Here is a 21,601-nt window from a genome sequence, read left to right as displayed (position 1 = left end):
ACTTTTTTTCCCTTTCTTAAGAATAGGAACTATGTTAGCAATTCTCCAGTCGTACGGTACAACCCCTGAGTTTACTGATTCATTAAAAATTTTTGCTAATGGGCTTGCAATTTCATGTGCCAGTTCCTTTAATATTCTTGGATGAAAATTATCTGGGTCCCCCGATTTCATCCCATTAAGCTGTTTGAGTTTGGCTTCTACCTTGGATGTGGTAATATCTACCTACATATCCTCATTACCATAGTGGTGCTGCTGTAAGCTAACCACCACCAGCCTTTGCAGGGAGCACTCAACTCCTCCTTGATCTCTTCCTGAAGGTAAAGAGTTCTGCACAGCTCCTCAAGATCCCTTGTGCTGTTTCTGAGCTATGGGTGAGTGAAGGGAATAGCTTTTCTCTAAAGAGCTGAACAGAGCTGTGACAAAAAGAGGAGAGGTCTGACCCTTGGCCTGGCCCTGTTGCTCACTGACTGCACTTGCTAAGTCGGAAAACTTTGGTTTGGTTTTACAGACTAACAAATGTTTGAAAGCGGTTCCCTGGGCAAATAAAGCAGCTTTTTCACTCCACTAGGAGGTGGGCACTGAGAGAGACAATGTGCACCTGTCCGCCATGGGGAGGACTGTCAAAGCATCAGCCGTTGGAGCCTGCCTCATTGCTGCCTCTCACTATGCTCTGCTCCAGCAATTCAGCCTCCTTGTTTCTCCCACTACATTGAGGGGTTATTTGGAATGTGCAGACATTATTTTTGCCAATATAAACTGACTTAATGTTTTCAATTTAACAGAGAGAAAAGTTTCAGTTTTGAGGGACAAGAAGGGAGCGGCACAGCTGGCAGGGGGAGGAGTTTGTGCATTGTAAACAGGACCGGCTCTAGAGTTTTTGCCACCCCAAGCAGCGTGGCAAATTGCCGCTGCGGGCGGCAGGGGCAGTCCTTGTGCCCTTAAGGCAGCAGGCGCGTTTCCGCGGTGGCGGCAATTCGGCTGCAGCTTCTATGTTTAGCTGAAGCCGCCTCGGACAGCTAAACATAGAAGCTGTCCCCGAATTGCTGCTGCCGCAGAAACGCACCTGCCGCCCTAAGGGCACACGGACTGCCCCCGCTGTCCGCGGAGGCAATTCAGCGCGCTGCTTGGGGGCAAAACAACAGGGATTGACGCCCCTTGCAGAATGCCGCCCCAAGCACCAGCTTGGAATGCTGGTGCCTGGAGCCGGCCCTGATTGTAAAGGAGCCCTTGAACCGCACATTTCTAAGGGAAACTACATGCCCACGTCTGGCAATGCAACACCTACAGACACTACTGAACCTTCAAATGCCCACGAAGCCCATGGTTTGTCAAGCTGGCCTTTGCCAACTGGCACCCATTAGAGAACTGGGGTCTTTTCATTTATTAAAAATAATCAAAGAAATACAAAAAATATGTTGAAGCAACTAAAGCTTCCATGGGTAAGCACTCTAGGGTCAGGAAATGCCAAGAAAAGGGTAAACGCGATACTGTAGCTCTATCTTGAGCATATGCATTATAATGCAGCTGTTAAATATGATCACTGCTTATCTTAATGGCACATATGCAGCTAATTAAAAAAATGTGTCCCTATAAGTAAAGCCTGCGATATAACATACGCACAGGCAGACTGAAGGCTGAATGTCCAGCTCTCATTTCCTGTCTCCTGAACACTGAATTGTGCAACCTTAACATGCCGTTAACAGAGTCTCTGTTTGTACATGCTGCACCCAATTCTCCACTGAGCTGCAGCCCCTCTGTGCGCTCTGCTACCTTCTAGTGCTTCATCTGCCATGTCTGTCTCACGAGGAGCTGTCATCCACAGAAAGCTGCAGCATCTCGACTCTCGGGTGTCAGTGTTAGTTGTGCACAATGCCATGGAGAAGGGGACCCAACTCCTAAGTGTGCAGTATTGTTGCTGGTTTTAACCCTCACAGCCTTGGTGGTGGTGTGCACACAATCACATATCATTTCATTACGAAGAGATGGATTTGGCACATATGCAGATTTACTGCATTTAGCAGCTTCGCTGCACCTGTCCTACACACCAGTTATTTTATATATGTCACAATATAACTGATGTGTCACTAGTGATCGGCAAGCACCCACCCAACGAGGTTCATCTCATCCATTCATCAGCTGGCCAATATGCATCCCATCTGTCCACACATCCACCCCGCATGTCCTCATTCATGACTTAGCTAGTCAGTTCTCCTCACTTTAGCTGCTTCCAAATCCATTCAGCTATCACCTCTCAAATCCCCATCTATTCAGCAATCGATTCATCATCTGAACTGCTTCAACTTACACACCCCAACCTATTCATCAACACCTAGCTCATCATTTCTACTCATTCAACCCCTGATCTCCACATCTCTATTCAGTCACCAAGCCGTTCACTGACTGTCCACCCACAACTCCACCCAACAACGTACCATTCATCTCTAGAACGTATGTCTTAACAAACCGCCTGTTTAACTGACGATGGAGAGGTCAGTCTCGGGTACTTGCCGGCATTAGAAAGCTGTAACGGGAGCTAGCAAAGCTCCATATTGCCAAACGAAGAGCCTTGGATGGACGACTTACCCCCAGAGCTAAGCCTACGCAAGGCAGAAGCATTGCCCTGAGTAAGGCTTGAAGGCTGGTGCAGATGCCTGTATCCCTGCAAGCGATAGTCTCGGCAGTTCCTGCTGGGACTGGATGAGTTGACAGAGTTCAGAGCAGAGTCCATTGGGTCCAGGCGAGGTTCCAGGGGACCTGGGAGGCTGTCTCCCAGAACAAAGGTTTCACCTGTAAGACACCAAGCTGCAGTCAGAACCAATACGGGGTATGCAGTACACAGTTACAATTCTATACAGCAACAGCAGCATTCCCTGTACAGTGTGCTGGAGAAATCAGACAGAAAGGGGTCATTTACTAAGTGCTGCAACGGGATGTTTGTCTAGCAAGTTTCAGTCCTGCTGCTCCTGAGCACCAGTTAGCTGCATTTATGGTCCATACCAAAATGTGCGCACTACCTGCTTCTTTTGTAGCATCAACACCAGTCCCACCCTGCACACTTCCATCCTCCTGCTGCTTCCATGAGCTCCTTCCTTTGTCTGCCAGTGGCAGACAAGGGTGGAAAGTCACCTGTTCTGAATAAGATTTGGAAGTGTTCCCCAAATCCACGCAGAAGGGGAATTCCTTCTCTGGTTCACAATTCCACCAGTGAGAACAAGAGCTCTGGGACAATCTGGGTTAAAGGCATTTGTTCTTTCCTGCTCTCCCCCTCACCTTGCTATCATCCACTAATGTGAACCCTCCCTCCCCAACTGAGTACCATCTCAGCCCCCTATTGGGTGGGGAAATTGGGCCAGGGAGTGAATTGACCCCCTCCCCCCCACTCATTCCACACACACACACACACACACACACACACACACNCACACACACACACACACACACACACACACACACACACACACACACACACACACACACGTTCTACTGCTTGAGAGGAAGACAGAACTGGCAGCGGCTCGCAGAGCCCATATGGGACATAAGCCTTGCCTGCTGTGCTTATCCTTACCGCTGGCCCCTAGCAGTCAAGGGTTAAGTCCTTGCTCTAAGAACACCTCTCTTGAGTGGAGGGAGGTGTTGGCTTGGGACCCAGAGTCACAGGACTGGGTTGAGCCCATTCTGGGTCATTCCCTTGCTGCAGGCACTAACCCTCAAGGGACGGGCCCAGCTGACTGGCTTTGCTCGGGTTTTCCAGTTGTTGACACAGGCCTTTTATGGACACTGGCACAGGCTTTCCCCAGACACTGACAGCACCCAGCTCTCTTCATCAATCACCAGGGTTAGTTCTAATAATGACATGCACCGTTGTCACTGCCGCTGTCAGGCTGGCTCCAGCACCAAGGTGCCATTAACCATCAGCCACTGTCCCTTTCCACTTGCCAGGAGGGCTCTATGCATATACAGAACTGGGCTCAGTAACATGCCCAACAGGCTGTAGTTCTCCCCACTGAAAATAAGACTTCCCCGAGGGTCTAGCAAATAGAGGCGGGGAGGCCCTGCAATGCAGCTGGGGTCTTAGCAGGGATGGAACGTTACTGCAGCTAGTAACATGGCTGCTGAGCTTGAGCGAGGCCTTTGCAGCTGTGATCAATGGACGCGCTCACACTACCGCTCCCCTGGTGCCAGTGGGAGGGAGGGAGCGGGTGGCAGGGTGCTCTCGATGCAGGCCCACAGGACTGGAATTCACTTTCTCTCCAGCTCGACTTGAGCCAGGATTTACTGACCTCTGGGGCACCTCCTAGGTTCCCCTTTTCCCCAGGCCATGGGGGAAGGCTGGGGATGAGATGGGGGAAGGTGGGCTGTATCATCTGGATGGTTTATATGATGTTCGTAGGGATGATTTACAGCTGAATCAAGTGCATCTAATGCCCTGGGATACTCTCCTCTGCTGTGCACATTACTGTGCATGTTTTGTTCAAGAGTCTTGAATGGTCAGGATAGATTCTGTTAATGAATGCATAGCCGCTACACGACAAAGTCAGCTTCGCCAGCCCAGAGCCCTAGGGAACCATTCCAGACAACTCTTTGTGAAGGACCTTCTAAGTCTAACTGCAAGAGAAGAAAGCGGTTAATGGACCAAGGTGCATTGCTTTTGTACCACAGGTTATGCTATGCAGCCATCACAAGACACTCTTCCCATACCGGCCAGAAGAGCAACTTTTCCCAGGGCCAGCAAAGAGACTCTTACAACAGTTCTGAGTTATTTGAGTGGCTATTCAACCTTCCACCCCCCTCCAAACAAAAACAAAAAACAAAAAACAAAAAACAAAACAAAACAAACAAAAAAAGACAAAAAATGCTGGCATAGGGGAATCAAATGCATTTGTCCCAGCACAGAATTCAAGCTGCTCTTTGAAGAAGGACTGCAAATTCTCCAAGCATGCCAAAGCCTCCACCCTGATAGGCTGGAGGTGCTCAAGTGACACTGCAAGCACAGGATTCAGTCACAATTCCCAGCTTTCAAACCTGCCAATGCATGACAAACGTGACCCCCATGTAGGTAAAGTGGAACACCTGGACTGTGCTGCATCTTGCACCATCCATGACAAATGCTAATGTCTTTTAATGTAAACCTATTACAAAGGCTGTTTTCTCTCTGGGTGAATTAAATGAACCGTTTTTTAAAGAAGAAAGTTGGAAAAACAAATTTTCTGTGCAATGAACAAAGAGGAGCCATTTGAACAGTGACACTGCAGGCTCGTCTGAGGCCTTGTGGACACTACAAATCGAGCTACGGCTGATGGCAGTTCAGCTGCAAACCTAGCCCCAAATCAAACTGCATTAGCACCACTTAAGCACTGAGGTTAGGGCCAAACTGCATTCAGCACTGGAAACCCTCACCACCAAGCATTCTCTTTGCAGCGCAGACTAGGGTTTCCCCTCTTGTAGCTGGAGAACCCACTGCTGGAAGGGCAGATTAGTTGCTAGTTATTTCTAGACTGTTACTCTACTGACTGAACACCCTGATGCCTTACATCCTAATCGTTCCCAAAACTGGGGCATTTCTGGACCCCACACTGCACGTCAGTCTGAGCACTGAGGCTTTGGATCCAGCAATAGCCTTGAGCTTGGCTAGGGTTAAGTGAGTGAAAGGAAAGTGACTTTCATTTCTATTCCCTGGGAAACCTGTTGGCCCGAGGCAATCTTACAGACCAGTGAACTGTGCAAGAAAATCGTATTCACCTCTGAAAACGGCCTGCACAGATTCTCACTGTGATCCAAGACACAGATTTTATTCCTAATGTTTACTGAACACAGGGATTTAAACAGAGCAACTGATGCTCACACTCATTCCTGGCTAATGTAGTCTGCATCCTTACATCAAGGCCATTCGCACTGCACATCTATTAGTCTAAAGGCTACAGGATGCTTAAAATATATTTACTCCATTACACAAAGACTGACAGAGAAAGCTCTACAGTCCTGGATCTTTCAGCTCAGATCCTTAGGGAGAGAAAGCTTCCAACTACATCAGCCCTCTGGAAATATCTCCCATGTGCACACAGGCTGATAGACCAAATTCCAGAAAGGGCTTTCATCCAGCTACATTTGGTCATGTGGCCCAGCACATCCTCCCCAGCATTCATGTGACTGGCAGTTTAGAAGTCAAAAGAAAATCTCCGAGAGCCAAGAGCTTTGGGCAGGTAGGTTTACTTAGCTGGTTTCATGGATGCTGCTCTTTGAGGTAAATCCTGGTAGAGCTCTCAGGCACTAATTGGTGTTGACTGAGGGACCGGATAGGATACTGGGGGGAAAATGGCTGGAAAAGGGAAGCAAGTTCCCTCTAGCACAGAGTCGACCTGTGGCACTCACTACAGCAGGTGGTCATGGAGTACAATATGGTGGTTGGATTGATTAAGAATGCCTGGATCATGTTATGACCGTTAACAACATATAATAATAATAGAGACTAAAATAAGGACAGTCAAGTCTCATGCTTCATGGCACAAGATGATCAAAGCCGGGGTCATATAGGGTTGCTCCATGCAACTGGCTTGGGGTACTGTATTTTCTTCTTCTTCCTATGAAGCCTTAGGCACTGGCCCCTGCTAGAGTCTGAAAACCAGACTTGCTGGACCCGGGGTTGATTTGGCATTGTAAATCCAATTATGCTACACTGGTTAAGAGTAACTATAAAGAGCCAGGTTTGGGAAGCGATGCTGTGCTCACCTTCCAAAGGGTGACGGTCATTCTTTGGTAACTTGGGGGAGAGAGGAGCGCTGTATGAAGGGGAATCTTGGGAGTATCGCTTTGTACCTCGGCCTGGTCCCTGCAGAGTGCCGTCTAATGAACTGCTTCTGTCTATAAAAGAGAACAAGCCCTACTTAGGAATGGAGACTTCCTGGGAAATTCAGTCCTGCATGGATCATTTATGACCCAAGTACAACCTCACATTGGCCTGGCAAACCCCTGGGAGCCACCTGGATCTTGATGGCTTCGAATTTAATTTTCATTTTGCAACATTTTGAAAATTAGAGCTATTGGTGATGGCACACAACTAGGTGCTGTAGCCATTCTATCTCCTTCAATTAATTTCATGCCGTTTCTCCTAGTTACACATCTCAATTCACCCTAAACCATTCCTCCTCTCCAGTCTCTGCAGCCTTTACATACATGCAGGTTTTAGACAATTAGGAAATTCTCTATCCCTTAGTCATTATTTGGCCCAGTTATACCCGGAGTTCTTCAAATCTATCCCTCCAGCTCCTTCATCAGCACTGTTGCTCTTCTCCAAATGCCCTTCCCTCCAACATGGTTCCAATTTTCAAATACTAAAGTCCTTGCACTGTTTGCAGCCTCAGAGGGATTTCTCAGATTAGCCACGCAGGGAATGAGTGATGCAGAGAGGGTGGAGATCTGTTGGCACAAATGGAAATCAAGTAGCACAAGCAGAAAGTGCAGGAACAGTCTCAGAGGGCCATCTAACAGGATGATCTGTGATGAGATGCCTCCAGATTTGTATCTGATTTTTTGCAACATTTCACATGGCAAGCTCAGATCCACTTCACTGCTCACAACGACCTCTTGGTTTCCAGGAAAGCTGCTGCTTCCCAAGTGTTTCCAGCCTGCATTTACGTGTGATTTGGGTTGTATTTCCCCCCAGGATGTATGCACACTGAAGATTCCTAGTTCCCAGCCACTAGCCAACAGTAGCTGGTTTCCAGTATGAATCCTGGGCTACCTTTGCTTTTGCTAAGCTAGTCACTCAACCATTTTGGAGCAGTGGAGCAAAGGCACAGGATGACCCATTAGCCCTGGAACCTTTATCGAATTTGAGATAAAGAGCTTGAGAGGGATTTCCTCTCTCATCCCCTCTACAGGATTCCAGCAGCCTGCCATGGGCTCTCGCACGGCATTCTGTCCCTCACCACTTAGGCCTTGCTGGAAGTCTACCTTGTAGCACTTTAATTGCAGAGCTGTATTGCAACCTAGTCTCTGTTGCACAGTGGCATGAGCCAACATGCCCAGGATGTGTTGCTTCAGACAGTGAGAGCATCAGCCATGCCAAGAGAGCCACACTCAAGCCATGCACAATATGCAAGCAGGCCCGAGCTGTAAACTGAGATTTCTTGCTGGGACAAGAGTCACAGCCACGACAGAAATTACTTAGGTACGACTTAGCTAAATTTTCCATTTACCTACTGCATGGGATCACCTTTCTGTTCTCTACACAAAGTCTCTCCACCTAATTCCTAAATGGATCAGTAACCTAGATCAGGTTACATTTCTCAGATTAGTCACGCAGAGAATGAGTGATGCAGAGAGGGTGGAGATCTGTTGGCACAAATGGAAATCAAGTAGCACAAGCAGAAAGTGCAGCATCAGGGATCCTACAGGTGTGAGGGACAGTAGACGTCGTGCAGTGGATCCCCAAACAGGACTCTGCCGTCCGCACCACTGCCATCTCTTAGCTGAAGGGTAAAGTCTGGTTAGGACATGGTGCTTCGAGGGACACCAGAAAGCCCACCCCCAGCCCCAGCTCCTACCTGGTAGGTACCTGTCGTGGCTGTACGCGTGGGAGTGTTGCATATGGTTCAGAGTGAAAGGTTGGTTCCCAAAGAGGTTGTCGCTGCGCAGGTTGTGGCAGAGTTTCTCCAAGAAGCGGAGGACGTAGGTGATGCTGTTTACTGCCGGCAGATTCAGAGTGTGCTGTTCCCGATCAAACACGGCTGGAGAGAGAAACAAACAGAGCCGAACACATAAACTCCCAGGCCGCACAGCCAGCTCCACCTCCACCTCACCTGGCTAACTAAAGCAAACAAAAGCCACTGCTTTCCCCTGGCTTAATGCTGGGGAACTCTCCTCTTTGGGACAGGCCAAGAATGATCCTGCTGCATCAAGCATCAGGTGTGTCTATTGTGCCTGAAAAGCTTATCTTTATAGGTGAACTGAAGGGCATGCAAGGACAGGGTCTGTGCTTCCTGCTCTTGAGTGGTGGATAAATATGACCTCAAAGTACTTCAAAAAAAAAAAAAAAAAAAAAGTGGGTCAGGGAAAGGACTTGGGGCTATCTCGGGGTGTGTGTGCGTGTGTGCATGAGAAACAACAAAAGCTCCACCCCTCACCCACTCCTCGAGGACTGGCAATCTTTGGAGAGTCTGGAGTGCAACCTCACAGTTGGAGGGTGAAACCTGTGCTTTGGTTCACTAATGCTGTGCCCCCTCAGCTGCGGCCAGGAGAGCTGCCAAGGGGAACGTTCTCTTTTAAGACACCTGTTGAGTGGTGTCACATTATCCACCTAAACACTGGGCAAGAAAGAGAAAAGGGAGGCCTTAGGACTAACTGGTGCTCTCTGTGCACTCTCTGGCCCATGGCTTGAGGTCCCCGTCCAAGGATCCCAAGGAGGGCAATGTAGCAGCTTTGTAAATTTTTACAAGAAGCTTTTCTGTGTGCAAGAGGGGGAGCCAGTGGTAGGATGTCAGACGGAAATGACTTCGGGCTTGTCTGCATGGTGGAGTTTGGTGGATCAGATTTGTGTGCACTAACAGTTGCGGAATAGCTATTCTGAAGTAATCGTGTGCACATGGCCAGCTTTTACTTACCTTCTTTGAATCCAAGGGTACACATGGCATTTACTCTTTTCAAAAGAGGTGCTCAGTGTTCTAAGCGGGTATTTCATGGTGCTGTCCCGCTGCTGGGCTCTGTGCATTCTGGGATTCTTCTTATGGTACATTGTGGGTTATCTACCATAAGGCACTGGAATTCTGAGTCTTGGGGTCAGAACAGCAAATTCCCAATTCCTCTCATCACATCCCAGGAGTCATCTGTCCTTTGCAAGTCCGTGCCATTTTCAAACTGCTGTCAGCCAGCATGGAAGGAACACAGTTGTGTACTGCAGTTCAGGCTGCCGCACATGTATTTGTGATCACACATCTGGGCAGCTGTCGTGCTGCTGAGCTATTTTTGGTAGAGCAGGTGAAGAAGGATGAAACTGAGCAGTTAATTTTGACTAATGTTTTTCTGGAGCAGTTTCACCCTACAGGATGCTGTTTGTGGGTTTGGGATGCCAGCTTTGGCTGGCGGGGGAAGGGTAATGATCCTGGCCTGAGGTGCCCAGCACTGGAGGCAGAACTTCAGATGTTTTGGGAAGGGCTCATTCTCATCCTGTGAGGAACCCCCGAGCTGCAGTGGCATCGTACCAACATGAGAGCTGCCCTCAGTGTGGAGAAGGGCATGGACATCACAATCGGGAAGCTCACCACCCTCAGTACTGCTGATCAGTAGCTAACCAGTTTGGTGTTGGCAGGTCAGCTGTCTGGGTTGCTGTCGTGGAAGTATGTGCTGATGTCCAGGGTCACAGAGCCTGGCAATGCACAGGAGGTTGTTGATGGATTTGCGTGGCTGGGGTTTCTGAATTTTTCAGGGCCTTTGCCATATGCCTATACTTTGCCCCTCTCCCCAGGCCTCAGAGTTCATCAAAAGCAAGGAGTATTTCTCCCTACTGCTCCTAGGCCTGGCTGACCTCCATGGCAGGTTCACCAATATGAAGTGGGTTGGTCTGGAGAGTCCATGTTACCAGGATCTTTTGAAATGCATAGCTTTATTTAATGAAAAGTGGAAATTTTGCTTCCAGGATGGCTATGGCCATTAATGGTGCTGCGATTCCCCATCAGTGTGGGAGACCCAGCTCAACCTGGGCTTCCCTGGCTTATGAAGCCTTTTACAGGAGACTTGGGACAGGAAAAGGGAGCTGTTCGGCTCTGGCCTGAGTAGCTGCAGAATGACACTGGAGTATGCACGTGGAAGGCTGAAAGGGAGACGGCGTTGTCTCATGATGAGGTGAGAGGCTGCTGTGCAGTAGCTGCCTCATGATCACTGCCTTGCTGTGCTTTGCACATCTGAGAGAGCAGGGAGAGAGCCTTGCTGATGGGTGGGAGAGAGAGGTACAGAGACTTTCAGAATGTTATGAATGGCTACTGCATACTGCAGCAAATTGTCAAGGCCAAAAGGTCAGGGGATGCCTTGGGCTCCTACTTTGAGGCTAGGAGCTGAAATGTTGCAATGTAATTTGATTGTGCATTGTGGCAGGGTTTCACTGCTCTGTATGAACTAGTGAAAAAAGTTTATTTTGCTTTTTAAATACTTTGTGCTATAGTTTTGGGAAAGGGCATTTTATTATGCGCTTGGAAGAGGTGGCATTTTATGAAAGTTTATTGAATTTTTGTCAAAAATCACTTACTGAACATCAAATAGTGCAAACAACATTTATTGATCAAAACTGTGTGTCCATTGTAACATGAACTAGAACATAAAACAGTGCACACTGTGCGTAACAGTGCACGCTTTACACAACATGACAGTGCAGAAGTGCAGCCCATGACAAATGCACTGAGTGCATACGTTAGTGCTGCACAAGTTACAGGCATATGTACGGGCAGGATTTCTGCCTAGCATCTTTCCTTGGCATGTGGAGTGACACGGGAAGAAACCATTGTTTGCCATTATGGGTGTGAAGGAGCTGTTTGCAGTCTGGTGGGTGGGGTGGGAAATGCCTGTGGCCAGAGTTTTGGGAAGGGTACTGCTGCTCCCAGTACATATTGCTCTCCGTGGATTGCAGGGCTGGAGTAGGCTGGAGCTGAGATGGTGGGGCTGTGGCAGAATATGGTGCCATCATGTTCTCGATCAAGACAGTCTGTTCTTGCACGAATTCCAGGAGCTGCCTCTGCCTCTCTCAGTCACTCTCTCCATGTTCTCTGTCCTCTCTCTGCAAGAACTTCCTCCACTCCTCTGGCTTCTTATCCCTCTTCGGCAATGCTGTCCTGAGGTCCTCAAACATTGTCTTTGCCCTTCTTTTCCCTGGCCCGGAGATTAGTCAGGCATTTGGAAGTTGCTAACGGTCCTTTCTATGGTGTTAGGTACAGAACCTGGGAAGCAAGAAACAGAAGTAGTTATTATAACTGCCATAGGAACCAGAATCACAGTGATAAATGTTTTTTCCTCAGTTTCAGAATGCCATTGCAATGGTCCCTTCTCAACCTGGGGAAAGCTTGGAGGTGGCAGAAGAGTTTCACCTTACTCCCTCTTTGCACATGACTCCTGTTCTAACCCTAGGCAGTTGGTGCAGTGGGGGACTGCAGCAGGCAGTGGGGCTTAGGCCAGTCGTTTGCATAGGTGGGGCGGTGGAGGTAGATAGAAGGATTTGGAGGTTTGCCTGGCCTGGGACTGGGGAGTTGCAGAGGCCAGGTGCACCTCTGCAGGCAGGCCTAATGTCGGAGGATGTAACCTTACTACAGATCACCAAGAGCACAGAAGGGACTTGTTCAGAAAGGCGACGGGAGTTTAATTCTCTGCATTTAACTCTGGCACTACGCCTCATGAAATGCTAACAGAGCTGGAATCACAGGGCACTGATCAAACTGTGAAACAAAGTCTTTTATATTGTATTATTTTTCTGTAAGTGATGTTTCAATAAGCATGTCTACATTACAACCACCATGGTACCATTAGCTTGACTGTGGCAGGAGAGCTGGGAGCAGTCCACAGTGGATGACTGGGAGAAGGGCCCACAAGGAGGACAGGTCCAGGGCTGGGGGGGAACGGGTTGTGGGAAATGAAAGTGTCAGGGAAGTAAACCCTGCAGAACTCTAATTCTGAGGCATGGACACCATTTTGAGCACGAGAGAAGGAGGACAGAAGCAGAGTTCACATCCACCCAAAATGGTGGCATCTAATGGGCTCCCAGAACAAAGCTTTAACTCCATCAACACAGTTTAATTGTAATACAGCACATCATACTTACTGGCTGAGGCCCTCTGCCCAGGACTATCAGGCTGTGTCCTCCTGGGGGCAATCTGTTCCTCGGGGTCTGGTCAGACTCTAGCCTGGAGAAGAGATTCTGGCTTTCTGGGGACATCTCCTCCTCCTGCAAGTCCTGGTCGGGACTGGGGTTTTCCTTGGTGCCTTTGGCACTATCCGCAATGTACCAGGGAAAATCCAATCCAGCTCCTTAAAGTAGGGGCAGGTAATTGTAGCACTGTCAGGCCATGTCTGTCCTTGGCTGTTCTTCCCTGTGTTGCAGGAGTGAGCTGCATCTCAGGACAGCCCCTCTCGGTCATCCTGCCAGCAGCACTCCTTCCCTGTGTTGCAGGACTAAGCCATGTCCCAGGATGGACCCTCTCGGCCATTTGCTTAGCTGTACACGTGTATTTTCTCCTCAGGGTGGCTGCTGTTTAGGCATGACTGCACTGGCTCCTCTCCTCAGATTGCAAGGAAACCCCTCTGCTGCACATCTCCAGGTGTTTGCTGTAACACTCCAGGACTGTGGAATCACAAAAGGGGTGCTGCTGGCTGTGTGCCACCATTTAAACATGGTGACATCCAGTCACCATGAGCTCAGCACAGCAGAAGCGTACACACACAGACAAGTGAGTCCTGGTGTGAAGTGATGCACTCTGAGATATCAGTGGGAGGACTGAAAAGTTGATCCAAAATACAGATGCGTCCATATGAACATTTCTCCACATTAACTCAATCTGAAATTAACCTAATCCACTTCAAAGTGGATTATCCAATTCACACAGTTGATTTGGAAGAACTGTGCTGTGTGGACACAGCCCATTTTAATTAGAAAAAACAGCAGTTAGTCTACAATAAAGCCCTGCATACCCAAGCCCTTAGTCAGAGTGACGAGCCAAGCAGATGAGTCTAGCAGCAGCATTCTGACAGACCTGATGGAGGCAAAATCCAGGAGAGAAAGGTTCACACTTCCCAGCCCCTCGTACCAGACCAGTGGGACTCTCTCTGTGGCACCTCCAGCAGGACTCAGAGCACAATTCCCTGGTGCTGATGGATATATTTGCAGGCATCCTACACTGATGGTTAATGAGGCAGGGCACCACTAACATGCTCCACCATGGATCAGCTTGAAGTTGCTGAATGTTACCCTCTCTCTTACGGGTTTAGGAAGCAGCTGGTATCATTGAAAAGAAACAAACACAATGTAGCACAAAGAACTCTGATGAAACAGGGGATGATGGGCCTCAGGGTAATGGGAACCAAGGAGGCTGTATTCTGTTCTCAGATCTGCCACCAACGAGCTGTGTGACCTTGGATAGTCATGTCACCACTCTGTGGCTCAGTTTTCTCATCTGTAAAATGGGAAAAGAAAGTGACACTTCCCACAGCACCCCATGAGCTAAGGACTGCATTGATTAGTGGCTGAGAATGGCACTCTGATTCTTGGCTGGAAGGCACATGGGAGTTTTATTCTTATATGCACAAGCATGTTACACACCCCACCTATGACTGGAGAAATGATCCTCGCTTGTTTAGGCTTTATACAGCCGCCAAGTACAGAGCTCAGAGACTTCCCCAGCTGGGGATGGCCACAGCTGACATCAGGATGGTGCTGTGCTCCAGGGAGATGGTTCCACCAAAGACCTCTCAGAAAGCAGGGCAGGGGGGAGAAAGCTTGGTTCTTACCTGAAATGACCTCTCCCCCATGGCCTTGCTTCAGGAAGGAAAAGACAGTTTTCTGATGGTAAGCACAGTCAATACAGGCCTGTACTGCCTGCTGCAGCACCACAGAGGCCCGAGCTGGTCCAAAATGGTCAGGCAGCTGCTGAACTTTCTTTTTGTCCAGGTGAGGCCCAGTGCTGCTGGTCTTGTTCAAGTAAATGCAGACTGCGGAAAGACAGAAGGTTCAAGGTTATCCTGCGAGAGCTGCTTGCCCAGCACAACCATCCCCGCTTTGCCACAGCCCTGCCCTCCTGCCAGCATGGGGCCTGCCCTGTCACCCGCTCACCATTACCCCACGAGAGCCGCCCGCCCACAGCCCTGCCCTCTTGCCAGCATGGGACCTACCCTGTCATCCCCTCACCATTACCCCACGAGAGCCGCTTGCCTACAGCCCTGCCCTCCTGCCAGCATGGGGCCTGCTCTGTCATACGCTCACCATTACCTCACAAGAGCCGTTTGGCCACAGACCTGCCCCTTCCTCCCAGCATGGGGCCTGGCCTGTCAATCGCTCACCATTACCCCACGAGAGCTGCCCACCCACAGCCCTGCCCCTTCCTCCCAGCATGGGGCCTGCCTGCTGTTACATGCTCACAAACAGGGTGAACCAAGCCAGAACCAAGCCATCATAGCCACTGGTCTGCTGCCTACCAGCACAAGGCATATTTAGAAGAGGTTCAAGCCCACAATGCTGATTCCTCGCTTCCCTTGGGCTCATCCTCCAAGCCACGCTAGCATCTCCTTCATGGCCTCTGTCCTAGTGCTCCAAGTATGCCAATCTGTGGGCGGGTTTGCACAGGGTCGTGCTGAGTGTCCCCCATACCATGTGCTGGGCAGAGTTAGCATCAGACTCGCCTTTCTGGTGTCAGCTTTAGTTCTGAGTCAAGACCGGAACCCCACAGAAATCTTAGCTTGTTTTTTCTAGGATCTCAACCCTGGCTCCTTTGTGCCCAAAGCGACTCCTGCTGCCTCTCCACCCCACCAGGAGCTCAATGGACCCAGCAAGACTCTGCAGCAGACACCCTGACTTTTAATGCAGAGTTCTGGGGTGACTCAACAGCAAAGCCTGCCCCCTCTCTAGTTTCAGAGAGAACTGGGGTGCTGCAGTACTTCCTGCCTCAGAGCAGCATGGGCCTGGAGAAATGCCCATCCTGGAGCAGCGGAGTTGCTAGCATATGTGTGTCCAACCATAAGACTCCAAGAGAGCACTGTGCATCTAGCTGCAAGGTGAGCCTCAGCCCAGAGTGAAAAGTCTCACGTGTCCATGCAGACATCCCTCTGTTCAACCCCCAGGGGACGCTGCTAGGTACCTCTAAGAAATAATTTATGGGAGGAAAATGCAGTGCAATCACCCCGGAGGAGATGAGGGAGGGCACGGGGAGCCTCTAGGTCTCTTTCCAGTCTGATTCTTCTCTGCATTAGGCCGCTCTTATTTCCACACTGGCCAGACTCGCTGCCACGTCTGGAAATCATGGTATCTTCACTTGATATTTTCTAGGTTCCCCCAGATTCCTTAACTGCATCATCTTCCCTGAGGAGGCGAGCTCAGCTTACCTGTGGGGGCCTGCATGGCAGAGTTGGGGATAGTAGCAGCATCCTGGGGCACAGTGCTTGTGTCTGGCTCTGGCGTGCTAGTTGTTGGAGAGGTAGGGGCTGGATTCAGCAAAGTCCGAGGTTTCCTCTGCAGAAAGGGATTAGGAAGAGTTCTCCTTTTACACATGCTCACCATCCTGCCACTCCCCACCATCCTCATCAGACCACGCCCCCACCCTGCTCTACCGCAGCCCACATCAGACCCCACTCTGCTCAAGCCCCCCAGCCACATCAGACCCAACCCCCCCCCTGTGCCCACCACCCTCGTCTGTCCCCGCCCCCAACCTGATCAACCCCCTGCCCACATCAGACTCTGCCCCATCGTGTTCAACCCCTCCTCCCACCACCCTCATCAGACCACGCCCCCACCCACTGCCCTCATCAGACCACGCTCCCACCCTGCTTTACCTCCCGCCCTCATCAGACCATGCCTCCCGCCCTGCTCTACCCCGGCCCTGTGCCCTCATCAGACCACGCCTCCCGCCCTGCACTGTCCTCATCAGACCACGCCCCCACCCTGCTCTACCCCAGCCCACATCAGACCCCACTCTGCTCAAGCCCCCCACCCACATCAGACCCCACTTCCTGTCCTTCTGTAGCCACCACTCTCTGTCCTCGCCCCCATCCTGCTCAACCTGCCTCCCACCACCCTCATCAGACCACGCCCCCACCCTGCTCTACCCCCGGCCCACCGCCCTCAGACCATGCTCCCTGCCTTGCTCTACCCCCCTGCTCACAGCCGTCATCAGACCACGCCTCCCACCCCGCACTGCCCACATCAGACCACGCCCTCCGCCTTGCTCTAACCCCAACCAACACCCTCATCAGACCCCGCCCCCACCCTGCTCTATCCCCCGTCCAGCACCCTCTTCGGACCCCACCCCCTGCTTAGCCAGGCTTCCTGACCCTTTTAAATATGATCATCCCTGGGGGTGTGAGGCTGGAGTCTAGTTACTCCCTCCACTCCACACCCCTGCCCAGTGCATGTGCTGCCAGCCCCTGCTGGGTTGAGGACCTGGAGTCTGGAGATGCTCCCAACTCCCACACTCCATGGGTGTGCTCCCATTACCCGTCAGTCCTAGGGCTGGACTTTGCCTCCTACACACACAAAAGCATAGGTGCTGCAACTAGGGGATGGAGGATGCTGGGGGTGCTGCTGCACCTCCTCACTTGAAGTGATTTCCATCATATCCAGGGTTTACAGTTTGGTTCAATGGCTCTCAGCCCCCTCACTATACAAAGTGTTCCAGTGCCTCTGCACAAAAACACAGCTGCTCTCCCAGAGGCACACACGCAGCACACTCCATTCACATGTGATCACAGGCACGTACCCTGTCACTTACCTTACTGCCAGGCTTTGGTCCCCTCTTTTTGGGGAATTTCAGAGGCTCCACAGACTTGGAGGGGGCAGGGATGGGGTGATGGATCAAGGCCTTGGGCGTCCGGCCGCGCTTCTTGCCCGACTTGCGACGCTTTTGCTCAGGTTGGAGCCCCAAAGCAGTCTTCATGCTGCTGTGCATGCTGGGCTTCTCGGCACTTCCTTCAGAGACAGGAAACGGGCTCTTTGGAATCACAACTGCAGTCAAAAGAATGATGATGATGATCATTTACACAAGGTTATGATGGCATAATTATTCGCGCACACAGCTGTGGATCAGAATATGAGTGGCTTCTATCTGTAAACGCCACCATCCCCAGGTAGCAGCAACTTTCGCTGTACACTAGAGAGCTCAGAGCTGAGTGTGCAGATGATTTTTCTGCATCTCATGTAGGAACCCACATCTCCTGACTTCCAGTCCAGTGCTTTAGCCATAAGACAGTCCTTTCTCTGAAAATATGGGACATTCTGGCTTAAGTTAGATGGACTGCTCAATTAGCATAAGAATGGCCATACTGGGTCAAACCAATGGTCCATCTAGCCTAGTTTCCTGTCTTCCAACGGTGGCCAATGCCAGTTTCCCTGGAGGGAATGAACAGAACAAGCAATCATCAAGTAATCTATCCTCTGTTGCCCTTTCCCAACTTCTGGCAAACAGAGGCTAGGGAAACCATCCCTGCCCATCCTGGCTAATAGCCATTGATGGATCTATCCTTCATGAACTTATCTAATTCTTGTTTGAAACCTGTTATAGTCTTGGCCTTCACAACATCCTCTGAGAAGAGTTCCACAAGTTGACTGTGCGTTGTGTGAAGAAATACTTCCTTCTGTTTGTTTTAAACCTGCTGCCTATTCATTTCATTTGGTGACCTTAGTTTTTGTGTTGATGAGAAAGAGTAAATAACACTTTTTACTTTATTCACAGCAGTCATGATTTATAGACCTCTACACATCCCCCGCATCTCTTTACAAGATGAAAAGTCCCAGTCTTATTAGTCTCTCATACAAAAACTGTTTCCATACCCTAATCCTTTTTGTTGCCCTTTCTAGCATTTTCCAATTCCAATGTATCTTTTTGAGATGGGGTGACACACTGCAAGCACTGTTCAAGATGTGGGCGTACCATGGATTTATTCAGAGGCTATCTGTATTCTCTGTCTTGTTATCTACCCCTCTCCTAATGGTTCTACATTGTTAGCCTTTTGACTGCCGCTACACTTTGAAGGATGTTTTCAGAGAACTATCCACAGTTACTCCAAGATCTCTAATTTAATTTAGCTAATGTAGACCCATCATTTATATGTATAGTTGGATTACGTTTTCCAGTGTGCATTACTTTGCATTTATCACACCAAATTCATCTGCCATTTGTTGCCCAGTCACCGAGTTTTATGAGATCTTTGTACCTCTTCACAGTCAGCTTTGGACTTAACTATCTTGAGCAGTTTTGTTATATCTGCAAATCTTGCCACTCGCTGTTATACTTTTTTCGTGTCATGATATGTTTAACACTACTGGTCCAGTACAGACCCTGGGGGATACGGGTATTTACCTCTCTCCATTCTGAAAACCGAGTATTTATCCCACTCCTTGTATCCTATGTTAAACCAGTTACTTCCATCTTATCCCATGACAACTTATTCTGCTTAAGAGCCTTTGGTGAGGACCTTGTTAATGGCTTTCTGGAAAAATTAAGTACACTATATCCACTGGATCCCTTGTCTACATGCTTGTTGACCTCTCAAAGAATTCTAGAAGATTAGTGAGCATGATTTCACTTCACAAAACCATGTTGACTCTTCCCAACAAATGTGTTCATCTATCTGTCTGACAATTTTGTTCTTCTACGTTTCAACCAATTTGCCCAGTGCTGAAGTTAGCTTACCAGGCTGTGATTACTAGGATGCCTTTGGAGCTTTTTAAAAACATTAGCTATCTCCATCATCTGGTACAGAACTGATTTAAATAATAGGTCACATTCCACAGTTAGTAGTTTGCAACATCACATTTCAGTTCCTTCAGAACTCTTGGGTGAATACCATTGGTTGGTGACTTATTAGTTTAGTTTTATCATTTGTTCCAAAACCTCCTCTAGTGCCCCTCAATCTGGAACAGTTCTCAGATTTGTCATCTAAAAGAAGGCTCAGGTTTGGGACTCTCCCTTACACTCAGCCATGAAGACCAATGCAAAGAATTCATTTAGTTTCTCTGCAATGGCCTTAGCTTCCTTGAGTGCTCCTTTAGCACTCGATCGCATCAGTGGCCCACTGGCTGTTTTAGTAGCTTTCTCTTCTGATATATATAACATTTTGTTGCGTTACTTTTTGAGTTTTTGGCTAGCTGTTCTTCAAATTCTATTTTGGCTTCCTATAATTTTTACACTTCATTTGGCAGAGTTTATGCTCCTTTCTATTTTCTTCAATAGATTAACTTCTACTTTTTAAAGGATGCCTTTTGCCTCTAACTACTTCGTTTACTTTGTTAAGTATCAGAGGGGTAGCCGTGTCTGGGATCTATAAAGCAGCAAAGAATCTTGGCACCTATAGACTACAGACATTTTGGAGCATGAGCTTTCGTGGGTGAACACCCACTTCGTCGATGCATGTTGTGATGGATTTCCAGGGGCAGGTAACATATATGCAAGTAAGAAGCAAGCTAGAGATAACGATGTTAGTTCAATCAGGGAGGATGAGGCCCTGTTCTAGCGCTGAGGAGTGTGAAAACCAAGGGAGGAGAAACTGTTTTGTAGTTGGCAAGCCATTCACAGTCTTTGTTTAATCCTGAGCAGATGGTGTCAATTTGCAGATGAACTGAAGCTCAGCAGCTTCTCTTTGAAGTCTGGTCCTGAAGGTTTTTGCTGCAGGATGGCACCTTAAAATCTGTGTTGTGTGCCAGGAAGTTTTCTCCTACAGGTTTTTGTATATTGCCATTACTAATTTGATTGTGTCCATTTATCCTTTTCCTAGGAGACTGTCCAGTTTGGCCGATGTACATACAGGAGGGGCATGCTGGCATATGATAGGCTCTATTACATTGATGGACGTGCAGGTGAATGAACAGTGATGGTGTGGCTGATTGGTTAGGTCCTGTGATGGTGTCGCTGGTGTAGATTTGTTGGCAGAGTTGGCATCGAGATTGTAGCATGGATTTGTTCCTGAGCTAGAGTTACTATGGTGTGGTGTGTAGTTCTGGTGAGAATATGCTTCAGGTTGGTGGGCTGTCTGTGAGTGAGGACTGGCCTGCCTCCAAGGCCTGTGAAAGTGTGGATCATTGTCCAGATGGGTTGTAGATCCCTGAATGCATTGGAGGGGTTTTAGCTGGGACTGTATGTGATGGCCAGTGGAGTTCTGTTGGTTTCTTTCTTGGGTTTGTCTTGCAGTAGGAGGCTTCTGGGTACAAGTCTGGCTCTGTTGATCTGTTTCCTATTTCCTCGTGCAAGTATTGTAGTTTTGAGAATGCTTGGTGGAGATTTTGTAGGTGTTGGTCTCTGTCTGAGGGGTTAGAGCAGATGCGGTTGTACCTCAGTGCTTGGCTGTAGACAATGGATCGTGTTGTGTGCCTGGGATGGAAGCTGGAGGCATGAAGGTAGCATAGCAGTTGGTAGGTTTTCAGTATAGGATGGTGTTAATGCGACCATCACTTATTTTCACCTGCGCATCCCTCAGTGTAATATACGCCATCATATGCCAGCAATGCCCCTCTGCTATGTACATCGGTCAAACTGGACAGTCTCTACGGAAAAGGATAAATGACACACAATCAGATATTAGGAATGGCAATATACAAAAACCTGTAGGAGAACACTGCAACTTCCTGGCCACACAATAGCAGATCTAAGGTAGCCGTACTGCAGCAAAAAAACTTCAGGACCAGACTTCAAAGAGAAACCGCTGAGCTTCAGTTCATCTGCAAATTTGACACATCTGCTCAGGATTAAACAAGACTGGAATGGCTTCCAACACAAAAAACTAGTTTTCTTCCCGTGGTTTTCAACTTCAACGGCTAGAACAGGGCCTCATCCTCCTGTTTGAACTAACATCGTTATCTCTAGCTTTGCTTCTTGCTTGCATATATATACCCTCCCTGGAAATTTCCACTACATGCATCCGACGAAGTGGG

General features: G+C 48.9%; 1 protein-coding gene across 5 annotated transcripts in view; it reads right to left on the bottom strand.

Annotated features, from left to right (window-relative positions):
* The window catches only part of SCMH1 (Scm polycomb group protein homolog 1), a 118,286-nt gene that overhangs the window by 12,082 nt on the left and 84,603 nt on the right, over positions 1–21,601 (bottom strand). For 3 of the 5 annotated variants that reach the window (XM_032764052.2, XM_032764053.2, XM_032764055.1), the window contains 6 exons: positions 17,448–17,680; positions 16,066–16,192; positions 14,479–14,679; positions 8,544–8,726; positions 6,727–6,858; positions 2,584–2,787 (listed from right to left, as the gene is read on the bottom strand). In XM_032764052.2, coding sequence (XP_032619943.1) covers positions 2,584–2,787; positions 6,727–6,858; positions 8,544–8,726; positions 14,479–14,679; positions 16,066–16,192; positions 17,448–17,680 — 1,080 coding nt within the window. The remainder of the gene's footprint in view (positions 1–2,583; positions 2,788–6,726; positions 6,859–8,543; positions 8,727–14,478; positions 14,680–16,065; positions 16,193–17,447; positions 17,681–21,601) is intronic. The other 2 variants (XM_032764054.2, XM_075060856.1) reach the window with 1 other exon arrangement.

This window comes from Chelonoidis abingdonii, chromosome 25, assembly GCF_003597395.2.
Source record: "Chelonoidis abingdonii isolate Lonesome George chromosome 25, CheloAbing_2.0, whole genome shotgun sequence".
NCBI lineage: Eukaryota > Metazoa > Chordata > Testudines > Testudinidae > Chelonoidis > Chelonoidis abingdonii.
This window is presented reverse-complemented; position numbering and strand designations above follow the sequence as displayed.